Consider the following 23,089-nt stretch of genomic DNA (forward strand, 5'->3'; position numbering starts at 1 on the left):
TTCCTTACTGTAAAGTAAGTTAATTTTTTTGAATCTTACTACAACACATTATACACGAAGAGAATATAGTTGGTCTTTATATTCTTATTTGGTGTAATATTGAAAATTTTGATGGTTAGTTTAAATAGTTTTTTTAAATTATATATTTTAGGATTGATTTTCGTGACTATATTCTATAATTGTCTTAAAAAATTGTTTGTCCCATATAGACATCCACATAAATATTGACTTCTGATAAATTTGTTCATTGGGATATTTAGTTTCACTTTCAATTTTATTCTCTTTTTTGGCACCCTCATGCTAGCTTGTGGGGCTAGCCAACTTGGTGCAAAAGGGTTTACAAAAGCTGATCGAGATGCGCGTGATCGGACACCTTTTGCTAGGCTATTCGTACGGAATTTTAAAGATCTAGAAATATAAGCAATAGAAAGTTTAAAAAATTCTTTGGATACAGCCTGTATTTCGTCGAGCTCTGAGTCCAATGCAGGCTAATCTTCCTCCTTTTGAATGAGTATAACCAGTTGTTCACAGTTGATTGAAAGACCATCTCTCTGTGTCCAAACTTCAGTATCACTTGCATTGCCCATAGTAAACCTTCAGCTTCCGCTTGCAGTGGTGATTTGGTGCGTGTATATCGGCCCTTGCTCCAAACAGCATTGAAAAATCACCATCCATTAACACAAAGCCAAGTCCAAATATGTCTCTTTCATTTATCCAGGACGTCTAGCAGGAGCGTTTCTTTACGGAGGAACAGTTGTGTCCGTTACCTCAACTCCCATATCAATCTCCATAATCTCGTCTATACGTTGATCTATCCTCCAACACTCTGCTTCAATTTTATTCGATAATGAGAAAGACATAATTCCTACGACACTATTAATGATTTTTTTTTGTAACACCGATACGGCAAATTTATGTTTTATTTAACAAAACTCTTATTTTAATTTTGTATTAAAGAATCAATCATATTTTATATTATCCATAATTTTAGTAAATTTGCTTATTTGTCATGTTTTTATTAGGTTTTAGCTAAATTATTGATTTATTATTTATTTTTAGCTAAGTCACTAATTTATTAATTTAAAAAATACCCTTAATTAATATTATATATATATATTAAAAATGAATTTTATTTTAATAATATTAAATTTCTATTTTATATTAAAATTTAGTTGTTTTTCTTATTTGTCATATTTTATCAGGTTTTAGACTTTTAGATAGGTTATTGATTTATTATTAATTTCTAACTGATTCGCTAATGTGTTAATTAAAACAATACCCTTAATGAATTTTATATATAATTAAAAAAAAATTTATTTTAATCATATAAAATTTATATGTTATATTAATATTCAATATTTGATTCTAAAATAATATAAAAATTATAAAAAAATTTAAAAATAAGATAATTCTTATATATATTTTGTTGTTATCTGAAAACAATATTTTTATTATAAAAGTTAAAAAGATACAAAAAAATTAATTAAATATTATTCAAGAAAAAAACATTTATATAAACATATTTTCTAAACTATTTCTAAGATATGAGTGTTTTAAAAAATTTAACACGGGATGTTTAGAACACGGGATTATACTTATGAGAGAGTGGCTCGGGAGTGGTCTAGGAGATGGGTCTAATGGGCTGCGAATTGTTGAATTTTTTTTTTAATTGCAAGCCTACTTCGTGATGACCTGGCATATAGGTTGGTCATGAATATTTGTGCACATGTGGATAGGCTTAGGAAGCAATGATTTAGCTCCTTTTATATAGTAGGATAAAAGAAGTAGAGAGGGCACCTCGAACCCAGGTTTACTGAATAACTCTTCTAACGCATAGCCACTGCTACCAACACAATTTTTAACGGAAGAAAATGTTGGTCAAGCAAAAGAAAGATACCTGTTATACATGCAAGCACATCCATTTATTATTGTAACCAATTGATATGGGCGAGTGATTTCTTATTGTTGAAGATTTTTTTTTGTTATTCTATACAACGAAACAAATCATCTCAAGCATCAACCCTATCACTGTTTCACTTGGTCACAATTCCATTAATTTCCAAAGAGTCCTTATAAGAAAGACAACTGCTTAAAAGTAGCAGAAAAACTGTTATTCTCGCAAACTTAATCTTAATCTTAACCAGCATGGGTATAATTAATCGGTAGAATACGAAATTTTTTCATAAATAGTATACACACAAAAAATTGTGCTACATCATCATAATGTTAGTTTCTTTGAGAAAAGGATCCCCCCTTCATGTGTTGTTAATTCTACAACTACCACTTACATAAATATATGGTGTTTCCATTAATCAACTACCCAAATTAATGGAATTGTGGACAGCCTTGATTTGATGGAAAATTTAAATGAAACTATTAAATCCCAACCAACATAGTGGTGTGTGCAATTTATGGGAGAGTTAATAAGAAATACATAGATAGAACTGTTAGTGAAAATATAAGCAAAATATCCAAATGTCTAGGATCAAATTCTCAGATGGACCACATGGGTAAAAAAAAATCTGATTTAGCCCTCTTTTTTTTTACATTAAAATTTAAATACAAAACAAAGGTAAATAACTAAAAAACAAAAAGACATCAACTTATTTACTATCCGTGCCACTATTATTCGACCCGTAATTTGACCCAATAACCCGACCCGGTTTTAACCCAAATTCTTTTTTCTTCTTCTTCCTCTTCCTCCATTTATGTTTCTTTAATTTCTTCACTTAAAAGCAAAATCAAAATTTTTATTCAAATATTCGCTGATTTTCTTTTTCTTATCTCAAATCGATCAACCTATAGTCATATTTAATCAATTCTATCTTATTCGAAATCAAATTTAGTGTTTTATGTTCGAGTTCATGGTGAAGAAGAACACATAATATTACTAGTACAACTAGTACAGCTCAAACTAGTACAATTTAAACTAGTATAACAACTAGTACAAGTCAAACCAGTATAACTAGTACAACTAGAACTAGTATAACATGTACAATTTTGTAATTAATATGGTGATATTTTTTTTTTGTTTTCAGTGTGAATGATGCTATAAGATATAATAATGTGGAACTAGTGAGACATGTTGGTCTAATCATTCTCCGATTGAATGTGTCAAAATACATAAATAGTTTATTTTCAGTAATAGTTGATTTGATAATGATTTGTTTACAAGTTGTATTAGTTATACAAGTTGTACCATTTCAAAAAAAAATTCAACATCATATTTTTGGTCACAAAGCCGAAGAAAGTAGCCTTAGAGCCGGAAAGTTGCAGTAGAAAGACATTTAGAAGAGTATGCAAAAGATTATGTAAAAATCATCATTAGTTCGAAAAGGATGCATACGCATTCATGAAAATAAGATAAGAAATTGACCAATTGTAAATACATATAGAAAAAGGATATGGTAAACTTGCATATTTCGACATGAAGAGATAACATATCAATATTTATTGTATTTCCATCAAGAGGATGAAAGCCTATAAAACAAAAAATTTATAAGAAAATAATGAATTATGTATGACAAGTATATCATAATCAAGAGGATCAAATAACTTTTTATTCTTATATTTTTTTTAAATTAACAAAGTTCACTCAGTATATCATAATACTTTTAATTAAAAAATATTGTATAAACAAATAATTGACAAGTGATAATGATATATATGAATGGGACAACTAGTACAACTACTCAATGTTAGTGTTCAACCACAATGTTTAAAACATGATACACATTTAAAACGTGATACACATTTAAGATAATACTAAATAAATTAACAAGTAGTTGTACCAGTTTTCTAGTTATATCGACGATATATAGTTGTACTAGTTTTTCAGTTATACTAGTTTGTGAATAGTTGTATTTTGGCAGTGAAATCGAAAAATATTAGTTGTACCACATAATAAATACAATTACCTTAGTTGTACCACTTATTTGTGTTTACATGACATTGTCCGGTTACAATGAAATCATCCATTTCGTAAAAATACATTTCATGTATGTTTTTCAAAATTTATGTGGATAAATAAGTTAATAAACCTTAAAAGTATAATGTAGATCATGTAAACTTATGGAATTGTGTAATTATTTTATTTTTATTTTCAAAACTTCAAAAAAATTAAGAAAAACTTTTTGAGGACGTACCAATTGGGATATGTGATTGTTTTTCTCATATGGAATACCAAATTAGTTTTATCAATTTTTGAAATGTCAAAGTTGTACATGTTGTACCACTAATACTTGTCTACTATATAATAAAAATTATATCAATTGTTTATATATTTAGTTTTAGGGGTTTTACCAATATTTTCACATCTTAACTTTGTAAAAATATGTTTGATGTTTGTTTACATTAGTTGTATAATGTAATAATATAACAAAATATTAAAAACCCTTAAATAAAATAGATGAAATTTTATCACCATAAATAAATTAAGATATCTTTTTATTTATTTCATATGAAAAACGTGATTTATTAGTCGTGTTAGTTTCAACAGTTTTATATTATACATGAATTACGGATAGCTTAGCCCGTAGCGCTAGGAAGAAAACGTCTTTTGTAGTTCACATGGATCAAGATCTCCCAGTTTGGTTCACAAAGTCTATATGAGTCTGTAAAGTGGATGACAAAAAATATATATATATATATATATATATATAATACATGAATTATATATAATTTATATACCAATTATATCAGTTATAATAGTTATATCATTTATTAACATATTTAATTGTACGAGTTATACTGATTATATACATCTAAATGAGAAAAAAGAAATCGTGTGGTCGTAATTGAAGATGAGAAAAATGATCCTAACGTTGAAGAAAGAAGAGGTGGGTCCATGCCAAAAGAAAGAAGGAGAGGAGAATGATCGTGTGGTTACGATTAAAAGATATGTGAGATGATCTAGTGGTTGAGAGTGCATTTTCATTAATGGCAATATTGTCATCCCTCTCTCCTAAAGTTCATCACTGTAGTGCGGGCCCCACGTGTCGTGGCGGCCCGCGATTGGTCTAGTTTTTTTTTTTAAAAAAAATCAAAAAGAAAAAGAAAAAAATTTAATAATAAAAAATAGAAAAGATGAACCCCAAGAAGAGGTTCATTGTAGATGCTCTTAGGTCTATTTCAGAATTTTGTCCAAATGTTTACGAACTTGTGCTGTTAGATTTCTTTTTCATTTGGTTAATTGAGCGATCCACCGAAATCTGTTTTTTTTTTCTTTCTTTTTTTGAACAACACAGAAATCTGTTTCAAAACTCAGATATGAGGAGGATTTAAACTTACACTTCTCGTAATAATAAAACACAATTAAACCAACAAACAAAAAACATCTTCAAATGCAGCTTTACGGTTTCGAAGAAGGAACAAATCTAAAAACTGAACACACCTAATTAATATGTTTATTTTTAACAGAAATAGTTACTAAAAAGCTCTTTAGATCAATGGAAAAATTAGAAGATAAATCTAAATTTTATGGTCTCTATATTTGTTAGAGACTTGTATGTCTTGTTGTTAGATGGAGATTGATCGGTGTCGAGTAACTTCATTAAAAACAACTTTTTTATAAAGTTCACTTTAAAAAATTGAAATGAATTGAGATGAAAAAAAGAGAGAATTGAGATGGTGAACATTGTTAGTTTTATTTTTTGTGTGCTCATTAACATTATTGTTCGTACAGTCTCTACTCTCTAAGTTCCCACCGGTGAGATATTGAATTATAGTTGAACTAAAACAAAAGTTACAATTTGATGTAATTCGTAGTAAAAACTATATGATAAAAACTGTAAATCTACTGTAAAAATATGAGTTATTATATTTTCAAAATCATTGACTGGCAATATTTTTGACGTATAAATTGCAATATGTATTATTAATCCTAAACAATAATCAATAAACCCAAATATTATAATATTTTTGATTGGCTGTATTTTCTAAAATGGGTATTTAAGATAGTGTATCTTAAGCAATTTCTCAAAAAATAAATTAACTGCTAATATATTGAATTTTGTTTGATATTGAATTATCAGTTAAGTTATCAACTATTTTATAAAAAGTAATTCAAAATTATAACTCAAGGATAATACATTATAACTCAAATTTTAATTCAAAAAATTAAAACTAATTCATGGCTAATAATATTTTGAGTTATATTCCTAACTCAAACTTACTCAATTCTAGCTTATATTATCATCGATCGAAGCTAAAGTTTTCTCTTTTAAAAAATAGCAACTTCCAATAAACTATCTACATTCAATGGTGTTATTTCTAAATATTTAGGTATTCGTCGTGTTCTTCAAAAAAAAAAGTTACAAACAAAAAAACTGTGAAAAGTCTTAAAAGCCAAAATTTCAGGTGACAACGAAAAGCGATAAAAACAAGTTGATAAAAAAGAGAGTTTAAAAGCTAGTTTCAGGTGAAATAAAAAAGCTGAAACTTGTCAGTACCAGTTGGTGCCTTTTATCCTGCTTTAAGTAATAAAAAGGGACTAAAAGACTCCCAGTTTTAGGCTCCAAATGGTAAAAGCGGATTCAGCGGTGCGGGACAAGCGGTTTGACTGCGGTGCGGTTTTGACAGTTATAAAAATGTATAAATATATGATATATACAGAGATTTTTGTTACTGTTAACTGCGCTGCGGTGCGGGACGAATATTACCATTCGAAGCCTTAGACTCTTCCTCGATGGACTGTATATGAAGTTAGGTGCATCTCTAAGAAGATCATAAATTTAAGGGAATCAATCACCTTTAAAATAAATGGCTAAATGGATACTACTGATTTAACAGTGACTTTAAAACTTTTAAAAAGAATTCTTATTTTTATTTTCAATATTTTCAATAATTAACTAGAATTATTATTTTTTTCAAAAACTAATAATGCATGCCGCTTAAAGTATTAAAATAAAATATTTTTAAAATTGTATTACGTGATTAAATGTGACCACAAATTCTAAATAACTGCTTTCTTAACATCTATTATACACACATATATATATATATATAATTATAAAAATAAAAATGAAATAATAAATAGTGTTCTGAAACTGTATTATTCAGTTCTTTAAGATTTGAAGGATTATCTGAAACAATATAAAATACCTTGTATGTTCACATAATCTTTTTCAGAGCTCATCTCGACCCAAGTAAAGTCTCAAGTCTCATTATCGATCTTTCTTTTTGCAGAATTTTAAATAAAAAGTAGTATCGTTATAGAATTTTTTTTTCAAAAATAGTATCGTTTTATGTTTTTAGTGCAGAATTTTAAATAAATATTCATTTTGACCTCATTATATTAATATATTAATTAGAGAGGAAAAAATATTTGGGGTCAGATTGGGGTTTGGCTATTGAGACTTTATATTAAATCTAAAGTCTTTGAAGTCAAATATTTATCAAACAAACCTCAAAACTTCCTTTAATATTTCAAATCACAATAACTGAATTTACTCGCCTTTACTCTTCCCGTAAATTGTTACTAGCTTTTGATCTGCGCGCCCGAGCGGGTGTATCTTCTATATAATTATATGTTTTTGTTTGTTGTAAGAAATATAACTGTGTTTCATATATTATCTATTGGTGTATCTTTGTAATTTTGTTTAGTGTCCATTGCTTAACTATCAGGTTGTATACTTATTTTATTGTATCTTTTTTTTTTAATTTTAGTTGGTAACATTTGACAATAAAATGTTTAATAATAGAGTATTTTGTTGAGAAAATGTGTGTTGGATATAAATTTACTATATATGTAGATTGTTAAAATTTATATTTAAATAATTAATATTTATTTTTTAAATAAAATATTTAGACAGCAACAATATTAACTATTGTAAAGGTAAGGAAAGAAATATTTTTATAAACAATCTATAGCAATTATATATAGCTATACAAAATTAATAAATTGAATTGGGCCCTTTTGTTATGAATTATAAATAAGAAAATCATATTTAAGAAAAATGATATTGGACCTTATACATTCAAGGAAGCCCATTAAACTATTATTTCCAAGAAAAAAAACAGAAAAATGCCTTGTACGACTATTTTTTTTGTTCCCATAGAAAATTCTGTTTCTTCAACCTATCTCTTCGTCTTTGCCGTCCGTTTTCCTGGCGAGAACTGCACAAACAGTTGTGAAGTTTTCACTTAAAGGAGAACCAGAGTCTAGATCTATTGATGACTACTCGAGATTTTGGGATACAGGTTCGAGTTTGCATATTTAGGTTGAACTTCATTTTGGAACAATTAGTTGTTCTAATAACAATCTGTTTATTATTTGTTAATATCCATCAGAGGTCTGTAATACCAAGAACGTTCAATCGGTTTAATCATGAAGAAACAACATCAGCCCCTTACAGATTGGTTAAGAATCAGGCTGAACTTTGGTTTGTTCGCGGATCGCAAAGAATTATTTCGAGGATGTGAGATCTGTATTCATTCCTAAGGTAAGTCTAATCTACGATATTCTGTTTAATATAATAGATTGATAATCAAACTAAGATAAAATAGAAATCAAAAATCTTGATCTTTAGAGTAGGATGGAATTAGTTAACAAAATATAGTTCTAAAATAGACAAACAATTCAGTAGGGAGAAACAGAGGGACAGGGGACATAAGTGATCAATAGAAAAACTCGGGCAGATACATGGTGAAGGAGAGAGAGATAAGAATATGTTGTAACATCACATAACAAAGGGAAGGCACACTAACCATGAAGTAAATCTTAAATGGATGTGTTCTTATTTAAATTCATTGGAACATCATTTAAGAGGAATTGAGCCGAATGATTTGGTTTTCACGTTATGGGGAAAGAGATATATATATAGGTAGTGAGTAAAGTTAGGGTTAACGCCACAAAACCAATTAAGATGTTGGTAGTTGTGATTTTTTTATCATTAATAGAGAAAGTACGGATCGATTTTGTTCCCAAAATTGTTTTGCTTGTTATGGAGTTACCGTAATCACAGGGTTGTAGATATTTATTGAGTCGATACTAAACCTGATTGGCAAGATTACAAATAATATAAAAATATTTTCGTATTTGATTAACATCGCTATTGTTATGGAGAATGCTTAAAAATAGGAATATATTTGGGCAAGTATATTCGTTTAGTATATTATCGACTTGTTTAAGTTACCTTTGATTAATTAATAATGATATAACTTATGATCTACATATTGATATTGTGAGGATTAATTGACTCGGCAATGACATGGAGTTGTAGCGATCAAAATTGGGGTTTTGATTCTTCATACCAACATAAACCAGAAAATTATCTAAACCGATATTAGATGTTTAAGTGTAATTCTGGAAAGCTACGTAGGAGTGTCTCTATTGACTCTATAGATTCAGTAGACAAATATGAACTAAGATAGTATCACAATCGAATTCGATGTTGTATGTTTTAGAATTTAGAATGACAATAACTATGATTAAGATGGTTTTGTAATGTTCTGGTTTACTACTGTTTCTTTAATTATATCTGTTAGTAACTACTTTAAATTATTGGTAGGATAGTCGTATGATGCTAATTATAATTGTATTGTCATTGGACGGTTTACTAATACAGAAAACGATGGTCTTGGTTTACTAAATAAATGAATACGCTGAGTTTTAACTCCAGTGGCATAGAGTGGTAATTTTTGTGGAAAAGTCAGGGCTATATACAAAGTGTACTTTAGTCTTAATAGTTTAGATGTAAATAGTTTTAAAAAACAACAATTTATGAGTTTTTTTTAAGGGACAATTAGCTTTTTAAAGCCTAAAAATTGTAAAGCAAATTTATTGTAAAGCCAAAGTCATCAAAGTTGCAAACAATCGGACTCTTCGTGTGTGAGAGCATCTACAACCCATAACACTATTTTAGTGTTAAAACCACACTATTTTAATGTAGTTTCAACACTAAAAACAAATTCATCTCCAACCACAACACTAAACTTTACACTAAAAGATATTTATAATATTATATTTATTTAATTTATTTAATTTTTCGTTTTTAATAATATAATTTATTAATAAAGTAAGTGAATAGTGTTTTAGTGGAATGAATAGTGTTTTAGTGTGATGAATAGTGTTACATCAAATTTGGTGTGAAATTATACTGTTACACTAAAATGATGTGATTTTTAGTGTTGGGTTGGAGATGGTTTTGGTGTAAAATTCCCACTAAATAGTGTTTTGGAGTTGGGTTGGAGATGACCTGAGTAAAAGATACAATGATTTTTTAAATAATTTTTTAAGAAAAATTCTTGGGTTCACCCCCTAGGTGAACCTAGAGGTTCACCAACCAATAGTGGTTGAGTATTTGATATTTGATATCTTTTAAAAAAGGAAATAAAATTGAATTTCCAAATATGATATAAATTTTTAAAATAAAATAATAAAAATACATAAATATAGTTACAAAAAATAAATAAATAAATATTGTTAAAATGTTAACAAAATACTAAATCCTATACCCTAAATTTTAAACTCCAAACCCTAAATTATAAACCTTAAATCTTGGATAAACCGTAAACCATTGGAAAATTTTAAACCCTAAATCATACATCAAAACTAAATCTTAATAACACTAAACCCTAAACCCTAATCACTAAACCCTAAACCCTTGGATAAAGCCTGAACCCTTGGATAAATCATAAACTCTAAATCAAAAATATTTAAAATTAAACCCTAGAGTTTATGATTTATTCAAGGGTTCAGAGTTTACCCAAGGGTTCATAGTTTACCCAAGGGTTTAGGGTTTAGTGATTAGGATTTAGGGTTTAGTGTTATTAAAATTTAGTTTTTAGTGTATGATTTAGGGTTTAAGATTTTCCAACGTTTAGAGTTTATCCAAAGTTTAAGGTTTAATGTTTAGGGTTTAGGATTTAGGGTATAGGGTTTAATATTTTGCTGAAGATTTAACAATATTTATTTATTTATTTTTTGTAACTATTTTATGTATTTTTATTATTTTATTTTAAAGATATAATCTAATTTGGATATTCAATTTTATTTCTTTTTTTAAAAGATATCAAATTTCAAATACTCAATCACTATTGGTTGGTGAACCTAGAGGTTCACCATAGGGGGTGAACCCAAGTATTTCTCATTTTTTAATATGCATGAAAAGACATTTTTATGATACAAAGAGAGTATGATACAAGAGAATATCTCTTTTATATTATTTGAGGAGCATTATAGATAACTAACCTTTAGTTGATGTGTTATTATCAAAATTGCCATTTCCTATGTGGCATCACCATAAGCTCTCTCACACCCTCTATTCAAAAACCCTTTGCTAACTAGACTAATTACAATAATTGACATTACTTGCCATTGATCATTAGATTATAACTTTACTAATATACTATATGTTTCTTCATTACAATGACTAACAAAACATTGACGTCCATGTTTAATGCGTTATTATTATTATTATTATTATTTTCTATACTTAAAAAGTTACTTATATATGAGATAACGAGTTTTTGGTACATGGTCGACATATATGTGTTATAAATTATACTTCTTATAGTTAAATAGTTAAATAATATATATATATATATATATATATATATATATATATATATTCACATGATCAATTTATAATCATGATGTATTGGATTATACCATTATGTGTATATATATCGGATTTCATGTAACAAAATATTACCGTTAAAATTAAAATATCTATGATCAAATTAAATAGAATGAGACAAAAATATTGTATACCAATTTATATATAGTTATACAATTATATATATTGTATAGCATTTTATAGATATTTAAACACAATCTAAGTATAATGTCTACTTATAGTCTAATTCAAGAAAAATGGCTAACTATAGTGTCTACAAATTAATTAAATGTCTAACTATAACGAAATCACGATGACCTGTATAATTCCGTTTAAGGATTTATCACGTTTAATGATTGTTACGAAATCACGTTGTCTAATAGCATTAATTAAAAAATACAAATTCAAATATGGGTGATATTAAAGAAACATGATTTGCGAGCAAAAGCGTGATTAATGATTGTTAAAAGGAAACTTCTAATAACTTTGATATATTTTTAAATTACGAATTTGGTAACAAGGCGTGGGCCATTATTTTGAACATTTTTGGTAATAATATAACGTCGATCGTGGTTACAAAATTGGAAACGACAACTTAACTTTTGTATATAAGGAAATTAGATTATGCATTCAAATTATTGTAATTAATTAATAATCATGAATTTTATTATTATTATTATTATTAATTATGTCATATAAAGGAAGTTTGATTTAACTATTTACAAAATTAAAGTAAGTTGCGATTACGATTGGAGCGCAAGTTACGTGAAATCAAATATGTAATATTTTCTTTAATTACGATGATTATTTTATGTTTCATTAACCCCATGGACAATGATTTCTTAATATAAATATATGTCTTCTACAATTCATTGACTCACTATACCTCTTTTTATTTGTTTCTTTAAATTTGTTTCTTTCGTATTTTATTTTTCAATTATATATGTTTCTTTGAATATTATATCATAATTTTATATTATGAAATCAATAATTCTATTTTCTATGTTTTGTTTTGTCTTAAATTCATAATAAATTAATAAAAATTATTGCATACTATTAAACCTATTTTTTAAATAACATCAATCTAATTTACACATAACCAATTACACAAAACAATTTTTGTAAAAAAAAACACGTAAGCTTACATTATATATACATTCACACATTTGTTATATATATAAAATTTCTAATATATATAAATTAAAAAAAAAATTCTTTTGATCACTCATTCCGCGCAGGGCGCGGGTTATCACCTAGTTTTACAAGTATTCAAGAAAACAGAAAGCTAAAAATGGTACTTATCCGATGTAACATGGGGTTGAAATAACACAAGTTGTTATAATTATTGTTTTGCTAAATTTAATAGTATCCAAATATAAAAGCTACTATAGTATTTATTGATTCTGTTACATATATATCTCATTTATGTTATGCATAATGACTTTATTAGTTTATTATGATAAGTTAATAAAGTCGACTAGTCGTTTTTAGTAATTTAAGACGACAAAATGAAATTAGTCTGTTTACTCTTCATAATTTAACATTATTTAATTATAGGTTAAAAAAAATTATATAACACAGTAGCTCTATCTAATTCGTCAAGAAAATATGTATATACGATACATTTTTCACATGCAGTGCCATTAAAATTATTGTGAAATTGACCTACTCCCATGTGGAAGACAACCCTTTACGAATTGTCAGATCTTTTCCGCGTCTAGGCCTCTATTTTTCCGCGTCTCGGCCCATTTTAAAAAATCACAACATACGTCGACAATCAATGTTCTTGACATGAAAAAACTAACAAATGCACATGGAGATGGAGGTCAGGTAGTTGGTAGTATTCGACTTTAAGTATGTTTATTCGCTTTAGAATTTTTAAGTGCAGGCATTTGATTTTATTCATTAATGAAAAAGGGTCTATTATGGAAAGGGAGATCGGTGATTAGAATTGGATTTGATTTGGTCTTCAAATCATAAATTTAGACAAAATCCAATTTTATTTGATAAACGTACGTAAGACCATACACCACAAACCAAAATATGGTTAACTCTACTCGTTACAGAGAAGACTACTTCGGTTATGCCGGACCTAGATTTGTTTTGATGTTATGTAGAGAGATATGATTAAAGCCTTCAGGCCCTTCATATGTATTATCTATGGCTAATCTGATATAACTATACATCCAAGGTTCGTAACCCTTTCAAATAATAGTGGCAGCTTCCGCCAAGATTTTAAATTCTCAAAATATGGATAGTGGATTTCGACAACTGGATTATTAAAGGCCAAGACGACTTATTATAAATTGCATTAAATTTACAAGTTCTCGTAATTTTCATTGATTTCGTTTGGTCCCAAAATTCATGAACTGGAACATAATTATTCATAGTGAGCTTGCAAGAAGCTACCTACCCGTACTACGTTCACATGTCTATAAGTTCATCAATACCTAAATATATCAAGTAATTAACTAAATAATGTTACTATAGTATAAGCCACGATAGTTAATTTTAAATTATGGCAGCGAAAAATGGAATTTGAACTAGTAAGAGATCACAAGATGGCCATTGAACTAGCTTCAATAATGTTGACTGGAATATAAAAGAAACATCGTGAGCTGGTTATTTATGCTGAGGCAAGCATGACGCATTGGTGATTAGAAAAACTTATTGAAAACTATCAAAATCGTTTTTTTTATTGTAAGAAAATTTGGAAAGAAGCCTATAATAATTTCCGGTTAGGGATAAGAACCGGTTGTTGCTAGTTGCTAAATTCTCTATCTGCAACTGTTAAAATTCGAACCTGACAATGACACTTCTACCGTTAGAAGTAGAACAAAAGACTTTTATCAGTAGAAATAACAGTTCCAGGTAAAAACTAGCATGTGCACTTGTACCAGGGCCGTCTCGAATTATTTATAAGCCCTGTTCAAAAAATATTAATGGTATATTTAATAATGTAATAAAGTAGTTTTAAAAGTGTATAGTTTTATTTATATATATTTGACGTCTCTTTTGAAATTATAAGCTAGAAATTTGTTGTAAAAAAGGCTCGAAATTTAGTAGTATGTTTAAAAGTTCTAAGTTTTATATCATAATCTATATATTTATTTTCAAAAATTATTAATTTTTTTTGACTCGGCACTTTTCGACCGCTCCATATTTATTTTCTTAATTCTTAATTCTTATATCTATACAATTGCTATGTTAAAACTAGTACGTGAACTATAAACTTACGTTTGAGCCCCATATATAACAACTCAAAAAGCATTTACTTTATTCTTATATATAACGTATTTAAAAATCGACCTATATTTTTTATGAACTAAAATTATATGTTGATCGATCCATTAAAGATTCAAAGACATGCTTATATCTCTCCCTTCTCAGGCTGGTTTCTTCATGTTTCTGCTTGAATTGTATTTTTGGTTTGTTACTTTTGTAGTTACCACCTTTCCTTTTTTCATCATTTTTTTTGTAATAAGTTGTGCTTTATAATAGAATAAAACTCAGAAAATTGGTATAAAGTTTAACGATTAGACAAAGAAAAAACAAACAAATCTTAGAAAACTAAAAAGAGAATATCTCAACTTCAGGTCCCTTTGTATAGTCATATGGATTCCAGTTAAATCTTTCAAGTTATTTCAAAGTAAAAAGGAAATTTATTTACAAATATTTTGTTCTTACACAAGGCAACCGTGAAAAGACAAAACACATGCAAGAAAAACCATATTCCACCTATGTGATTATGTAGTTTGCGATACTTGTATAAGATATAAACCGTGTTATGACAACATCTAAAATAATAATTACGACACCAATAAAAATAAGAATTCAGACAACACTTAGTCATTGCTATTGCTCCGGCGCATAAGTCGCTTCTCTGCATGTTCTCTCTCTCTCTCCTCTCTCTCTCTTCTCTCTCTCTCTCTCTCTCTCTCTCTCTCTCTCTCTCACTCTCTCTCTCTCTCTCTCTCTCTCTCTCTCTCTCTCTCTCTCTCTCTCTCTCTCTCTCTCTCTCTCTCTCTCTCCTTCACAATTGTATATATACACACAAACCCACATAGTTTCATGTCTCCTTCTTTTTATATATCATTGAAGCCATATCAATGGGGAACTGCCTGAGACACGACAATGGCTTTGCTGGAAAAGAGAAGGACAATCTCGAACCCGAGCTCCCGGTTGAGTTATTGGAAGAAGGTAAAGGGAGTAGCGGTGAGGAAGGAGGAAGTGAAAGATCAACACAAAAAGAGTCTAAGGTGGTGAGGATCAAAGTAGTGGTGACAAAAGGAGAACTTAGACAAATCTTGGGCCACAAAAAAGGTACCAATTCCATTCAACACTTAGCTCACGTTCTTAAAGATAGTGGCAGAAACATCTCCAGGGCTTATGAAGAAGAAGAAGAACAAGGTGATGAAAATTGGAGACCTACGTTAGAAAGTATTCCTGAGAATCATTATTGAAATTAATCTTATCAATATATTCAACTAAGAGTTCAGTTTTTCTTACCTTTTCCTAGACGGCTGTTTATTATGTTGTCTATGATTGCTCCTTTTTAACCAAAGTTGTCTCAGGAACATTGGTTTTCTTTTCCTTTCCTTGTTTTTTCCCCAGGATATTTGGTGCTTTCTGTTTTTGTTAGAGCACTAATTAACTATTACATGTCATCATGTGTTGTCTTATTTAGTTAATGAAATGTGACATTTTATATACTTGGTCGAAAGACAGTCTTTTATGTACAAAGAAGTTTTAAAGTTATTTTTATCAGTCGATTCAAATCCTACTATGATAAGATCATAATAGCTTCACAACCTTTCTCCAAAGATACAAATACATAAGAGCATGTTTAATGGAGTTTCTTAGGGTAGGGTTCTTAACAGAATATAAGAACTCCGCCCGAAGAACTCCCCCCTCCATTAAACATGCTCTAAAACTCATATCCATTTAACTTTTAAAAAGAAAAATATAAAGAAAAGCGGATAAGAAAACAATAAGGCCCCTGCTGTATAGAGACAAAATGGGCTTTTTGAGTTGCATCATTGTAATATAATATAACCCCTTTGCGACTGAAATATCAAAAAAAAGAACTTTCTCTCTCTCTCTCTCTCTCTCTCTCTCTCTCTCTCTCTCTCTCTCCTTCACAATTGTATATATACACACAAACCCACATAGTTTCATGTCTCCTTCTTTTTATATATCATTGAAGCCATATCAATGGGGAACTGCCTGAGACACGACAATGGCTTTGCTGGAAAAGAGAAGGACAATCTCGAACCCGAGCTCCCGGTTGAGTTATTGGAAGAAGGTAAAGGGAGTAGCGGTGAGGAAGGAGGAAGTGAAAGATCAACACAAAAAGAGTCTAAGGTGGTGAGGATCAAAGTAGTGGTGACAAAAGGAGAACTTAGACAAATCTTGGGCCACAAAAAAGGTACCAATTCCATTCAACACTTAGCTCACGTTCTTAAAGATAGTGGCAGAAACATCTCCAGGGCTTATGAAGAAGAAGAAGAACAAGGTGATGAAAATTGGAGGCCTACGTTAGAAAGTATTCCTGAGAATCATTATTGAAATTAATCTTATCAATATATTCAACTAAGAGTCCAGTTTTTCTTACCTTTTCCTAGACGGCTGTTTATTATGTTGTCTATGATTGCTCCTTTTTAACCAAAGTTGTCTCAGGAACATTGGTTTTCTTTTCCTTTCCTTGTTTTTTCCCCAGGATATTTGGTGCTTTCTGTTTTTGTTAGAGCACTAATTAACTATTACATGTCATCATGTGTTGTCTTATTTAGTTAATGAAATGTGACATTTTATATACTTGGTCGAAAGACAGTCTTTTATGTACAAAGAAGTTTTAAAGTTATTTTTATCAGTCGATTCAAATCCTACTATGATAAGATCATAATAGCTTCACAACCTTTCTCCAAAGATAAAAATACATAAGAGCATGTTTAATGAAGTTTCTTAGGATAGGGTTTTTAACAGAATATAAGAACTCCATCAGAAGAACTCCCCCTTCCATTAAACATGCTCTAAGACTCATATTCATTTAACCTTTAAAAAGAAAAATATAAAGAAAAGCGGATAAGAAAACAATAAGGCTCCTGCTGTATACAGACAAAATGGGCTTTTTGAGTTGCATCATTGTAATATAATATAACCCCTTTGCGACTGAAATATCAAAAAAAGAACTTTTGTCAATTAATAAAAATCTATTGTATTTATAAATCTATATATAATAGCAAACCAATATTCACCATAACTTTGTAATTTCTCAATAAATTAATAAAGCCGTCGTTATAAAAAAATAGCAAACCAACATTCTGTGTTCAGTGGACATCAGCACTTTTTTATAGGAAAATAAAACTGAAATTGTACGATTGAGATTGTTGCAGTTCTACGATCTAACGGATAAAAACTTTAGTTTCATTTAGTCTCTGATGTCATCAACACGCAGAGGGCATCTCTTCTGTTTTCTTTCTTTGAATAGTGGCTTCTCAAAAGACACAACTTTTCAAAATTACACTCTTTTAACAAATATATACATCGTTTCTTTCTCCCATGTCCCATCAAATCACCACTGTTTTTTTTCGTGCTTTAAATCAAATGACCATTGTTCTTTGGGCAAATCTCCAAAATAACACTTTTCTAAGTTTATATCACAAAAATAGTACTTAAAAACTAAAATGACCAAAATAGCATTTTATCTTTTGAAAAATTTAAATTTTTTTATTTTTCAAAAATTGAAATCTTATCCCCAAAACCTCACTTCTCAACTCTAAACTCTAAAACCTAAACTCTAAATCCTAAACCCTAAATTCTAAACCCCAACCCTTGAATGCTAGTTTGGGAACAAAAACTTGATTTAGTGCTATTTTGGTTTTTTTCTCTTGTTCTTATTTCCTCTCAGTTTTATAATCTTTTCTTCAAATTTCTCTGTCGCTCCGTGGATTCTTTTTCATTATGGAATATCATTATCTGATTTCACCACCATTAAACCTAATTGAGTATTTGTTTTTCATCCGCTGATCTGCACGTATTTTTCAATGCTCTCGATTTATTTTTAATCTCTGCTTCTCTGATAAATTCCACTTTTTTTTTTTTGTTACTTAATCTCTCTCCAACCACTGACGATTACTTAATTTACTGTGTGTGGAGTTACTCAATTTCTGAGAACATGTCTTCTTTCCGAAAAGCTCATTGATCTCTTTTGTTAAAGTTCCCACTCAGAATTTCAGAGAGTATATTTGTAGGATCCGCGATCCAAAACCACAAAGCAGTATTCCATAATGAAAAAAATTCAATATATCTCCACAAACTACATATCTTATTTGTTTAAATATAACTCCAAACTGAATCTCAGTCCAAATTGTTTCATTTACCAAAAGTTTCCAATTGAAGAGTTATGATTTCTGTTCATATCAGAAGCTGATCGTTTGTCTGTTAGCTTTATGACTCAGTTTTATAGGAGATGTATGTTTTACCAAAAATTTTGATCCTCATTGTTAGACAGACATGCCGTTTAACTGATTGCACAAATTGTAGATATGTGTCCTCAAGCGAGAGTAAATAGATTGTAGAGTTTAGGTCTGGTTCTTATTGCTCTGATGGCTCAAATGTTCATTTGGCTCAAATGTTCATTTGGTTTCCAGTTGCAGCCGGACAAGAGGATGAGATACACTGATCGATGTGTTTCCTTCTCACTGAGCAATTGAGTTTTTGAGTTGCCTTTGGGAGCAGATTAAATCATTCAAGTTCCTCTTTCTTTTTGAATCATAGGTACTTGCGAAAAATAGGCCACATTGATATTTAATTAGTTAGGAGATCGTTCTGGTGTACTGAAAACCTACTCAAATTTTCCAGGCATGGAAGATTTTCTTTTCTTCTTCTGTAATTTTCTTGATACTAGTTATAATCTTTTGTCCAAATCCTGTGTTTTCTTTGTTATTTCTTTTGTGATCTTAACCTCAGGGAGAAGTAATGATCGTCTTTTGAAGTTTGAAAGAACGTGTTCACAGAATTTGTTAGAAATCCAAGTCTAAAGACATGCATTGGAAAACACGAGAGGTGCCCATGATTCATTCGTGAGTCTGTGATAAAATATTATCAAGATTATTTGAACTTGTTGGAGCCTTCGTGATAAGAATTTAATTTTCTGCAATTACACTTTTGGAAACTTTAATCGCTTTCTTTTTACTGGCCATAGCATCCGTACAACAAACGACATTGCAGTCTGGAGCGGCCTTAAGACCTTCTAAGATGTAGTCTCATGGCATTTTAATTCAAAAATTAATGTATCAAGCTTAAATAAATGACTAATACGAACTTTTTTTTTTAATAATTACTATTTTATTAATCAACCCGAATGGAAATACAGCGTAAATTACAAGCCCGAATTAACCAAAATTTCTAATTCAATACCTCACAAGACTAGCTTCGCTCGCTCACTAAACCGACGCCATACGCTAGACCGTTCGGATATCCTTAGAATATCAGTCTCCGTTCTCAACCGTTAATGGAGACCACGAGAATGTGAGGTTTACCTCGTTTCCTCGGTAAGAAGAGGGTAGATAACAAACCTATAGGAAGCCATCCGAGCCTCTGAAACCGCAAGGACAGGGGAGGGAGGAACCGTGAAAGGCCGAGACAGACCTTGCACGACCAACCTCAAGACAAGACGGGTTGCAATGAAGACAAATCTGGGAACAAATGCTTCCATTCCTGCAAAAGAAGAATGAGCCGAGCTTACCAAGGAGACTAAGCAGACACCTCAGTACTGGGATAGCCTAACTCAACCCAAGTCTCCTCGCCAAATGAGCTCCAACTGACTCAATCAAGAGCACATAAAGGCGCCCTGGTCCGCAATAGAGAACCTACAGCAATCTTCCAAGCACTGCACAGAACTGCTCCGCTGGAGACACGGAAACGAACTAATACAGAGGAACTGAAAGGACACCACGCGCGAGATGTCACCACACTTTCCCGAAACATGCGGAAGAACCACAAAAAGAGGACACTCTCGAGAGGCAGAAAAGACCAAGCCATAGACGACAAGGCTTCTCAGACCACACAAAAGTTGCAGACGCAAACCTCAAGAAACCAACCACCACACGATAGACGGAGACCTGAGCACGAACCGGCGGTAGGGAACCGCCGCCTCTCTTGAGCCAAAGAAGAAACCCACCACCGTCACAAGACACCAAGCCACGGCGAGAAAGGAAACCTTTAGACACCACTCCAACATCGGAGAAACAACACTTCGAGATACAAATCGGGATAAAACCAGAGGAGAGAATGGTCCTCGAGCCGTCATGCGCCTCCACCACCGAAAAACACCGAGTAGATCTACAAAAAGTAAAACAGAGACCACCCGATCTAACACCCTAAAAACCGACCCCGCTTGCCTCCAACTCTCACTGCCTCGCTGAAACTCCAGACGAAGAGAACCAACCGCTGATTCAGACCTCTCCGGAAAAGAACTGGATGAACCCACGACGGATCCTTGCCCACAGCACCATGCATCTCGACAGCAAGAAGAAAGGAGACAAAAAGGAGCAAAAAGAAAAGAGGAAAAGGAAAGGAGAGTGCCTCCGGTGACCACGCGCGCTACCGACGGTCACCGGAGCGGGATCCCGACGTCGATAAGAAGTTACTTTTTAGAAAGAGAAGAGAGGATTTCGGGAGGAGAGAGAGTTATGACTAATACGAACTTGAACTGACTGTATTATAGAAATTATATAATTTTGTCTCAAGAAAAAAAAGTGAAAGGTAAAACTAACATTCTGATATCATGAAGTTTTGATAGGTAATTTAATGCTCATCTATAACATTTGTAACATGTCAAGAGAAATGGTCATAGTAAAATCCAGCAAAAATAACCGGTGGAATTTGTAATACCGAGGAGAAGGTTACATATATGAGGTACAAGTAATAACACGAACTTATAGGAAAGAAAGACAAATACAGATTTTAGAAGAAAACAGTGCAACGTCGAACTACGTAAGTGTCCGAATGGTAACGGCGGATTTGGTAATATAAACGGTACAGAATTAAAATGCGGGATGGTTCTACTGCGGTTCATGCAGTTGGTGGATAGGTGCAGTTTTGATAAAATTAGCGGTGCGGAATTGTGTTTGATTGGTGAAAAAATATTTTTGGTTTTTCTAGATAAATATTAAAACAATGTAATTTTTTTTGAAATTTTTTTTTAAAATTTCGTAATAAAATTTATAGAAGAAAGTTTTGGTATTGAACTCATTTAATATTATAATTAAAATATTTTAGTTTATAAATTATATTTTTTAAAATTTGTTATTCCAGCTATCAATTTCTTTCCAAATTGCAAATTCTAGTTAAAATATCCAATAAATAACTAAATTATATAAATAATGTAACTAAATTTTAATAACAAGTTGATTCTAATTTTTATTTTATAGATCTATTTTCTACTAAAATTAATTATCTTATCCTTAAAATAATAATATTCATTTTTCTGTCAGAAAGTATAAATTTGAAAAGTAAACCATTATAGGAGTTAGTTGAATTTATATTAAAGAATATGTTTGCAGTAGAGTATTTTTATAATATATGTGTTATTATTATTATGCATTTTATTTATAAAATAAGAAAAAAAAGTTTTTATTATTATTTAATTTGTTGTCAAGTGCGGTTTTCGTCATGGTAATTGGTTTTTCAAAAAGACAGTGTGGACGATGAGTTAATTCACTCATTTGAAAACCGCGAATTACATTTTACATTTTCAAAAAAATAATATTTATAATTTTTGTATATTGATTGGTGACAATTAGCGGATTCAAGAAAATGTAATTGAATTCTGCGGATTAAATGTTTCTATTCACCTATATTGTTTTTCACTAATAAGTAAAGTGTCTTCTTTACGCTGACGACATCTCTTTTTTATAGAAAAAAAAAGTTCAATCCAAAGATTAGGTTTGTCACAGTTTTATAATCTAGGATAAGATCCGAGCCTTGCGCGGAATTAAGTTATTATTTTTATTATATTTTAGAGAATGAAACAATAGTTTGGCTTCATTTGGATTACGGGTGTTCAATCCGGATATCGGGTTGGTTTCGGCTCGGTTCAGTTTTTTTCGGTATTCGGTTAGTAAAATATAACTACTATTCTAAATCCATATTTACTTTGACTTTAGTCTTTCACATACTTTTGAAAGATTTCAACTGGACGACTAAATTGATCAGCCAATCTTGTTTCTTTAAATCATTAGTGTTTATATATATATATATATATTATTTAGTTTGAATATTTATTAAATAAAAATTCATATGCGTTATATTTTATGATCATTTGTAACTTATTATAACAAAAAAATAATCTATTGATCACAAAATTTTCAGAGTGGGAATATTCAAATTTCTAATAATATATAGACGTTTTGAAAAATTCAAATATAACATATAAGAAAAAATATAAATGTTTTTATTATATATTTAATGTGATTTTTTAATATCTTTCAATAATATAAAATTAAAAAAAAAGAACTAAGATACCA

The 23,089-nt window shown here is 30.1% G+C and overlaps 2 protein-coding genes and 1 long non-coding RNA gene across 3 annotated transcripts; all 3 read left to right on the plus strand.

The window, feature by feature from the left end:
• Positions 1–1,398: 1,398 nt before the first annotated feature.
• LOC117128394 lies at positions 1,399–10,606 on the plus strand. The gene is made up of 2 exons (XR_004451691.1): positions 1,399–8,199; positions 8,290–10,606. It is a non-coding gene; the product is annotated as an uncharacterized LOC117128394 (long non-coding RNA).
• A 344-nt stretch (positions 10,607–10,950) lies between these two features.
• Positions 10,951–16,270, plus strand: LOC117127897. The gene has a single exon (XM_033278803.1). The coding sequence runs from the start codon at positions 15,668–15,670 to the stop codon at positions 16,019–16,021; it is 354 nt and encodes a 117-aa protein (XP_033134694.1). The 5' UTR covers positions 10,951–15,667; the 3' UTR covers positions 16,022–16,270.
• Positions 16,271–16,571: 301 nt separating this feature from the next.
• Positions 16,572–17,427, plus strand: LOC103848304. The gene has a single exon (XM_009125237.2). It carries the CDS (start codon positions 16,773–16,775, stop codon positions 17,124–17,126), a length of 354 nt encoding a protein of 117 aa, XP_009123485.1. The 5' UTR covers positions 16,572–16,772; the 3' UTR covers positions 17,127–17,427.
• Positions 17,428–23,089: the final 5,662 nt, after the last annotated feature.

Source organism: Brassica rapa, chromosome A01 (genome assembly GCF_000309985.2).
Source record: "Brassica rapa cultivar Chiifu-401-42 chromosome A01, CAAS_Brap_v3.01, whole genome shotgun sequence".
Classification (NCBI taxonomy): domain Eukaryota; kingdom Viridiplantae; phylum Streptophyta; class Magnoliopsida; order Brassicales; family Brassicaceae; genus Brassica; species Brassica rapa.

Bases quoted from the DNA above. Each gene is read 5' to 3' on its own strand.
- LOC117127897 (XM_033278803.1), top strand. From the start codon at position 15,668: ATGGGGAACTGCCTGAGACACGACAATGGCTTTGCTGGAAAAGAGAAG.
- LOC103848304 (XM_009125237.2), top strand. From the start codon at position 16,773: ATGGGGAACTGCCTGAGACACGACAATGGCTTTGCTGGAAAAGAGAAG.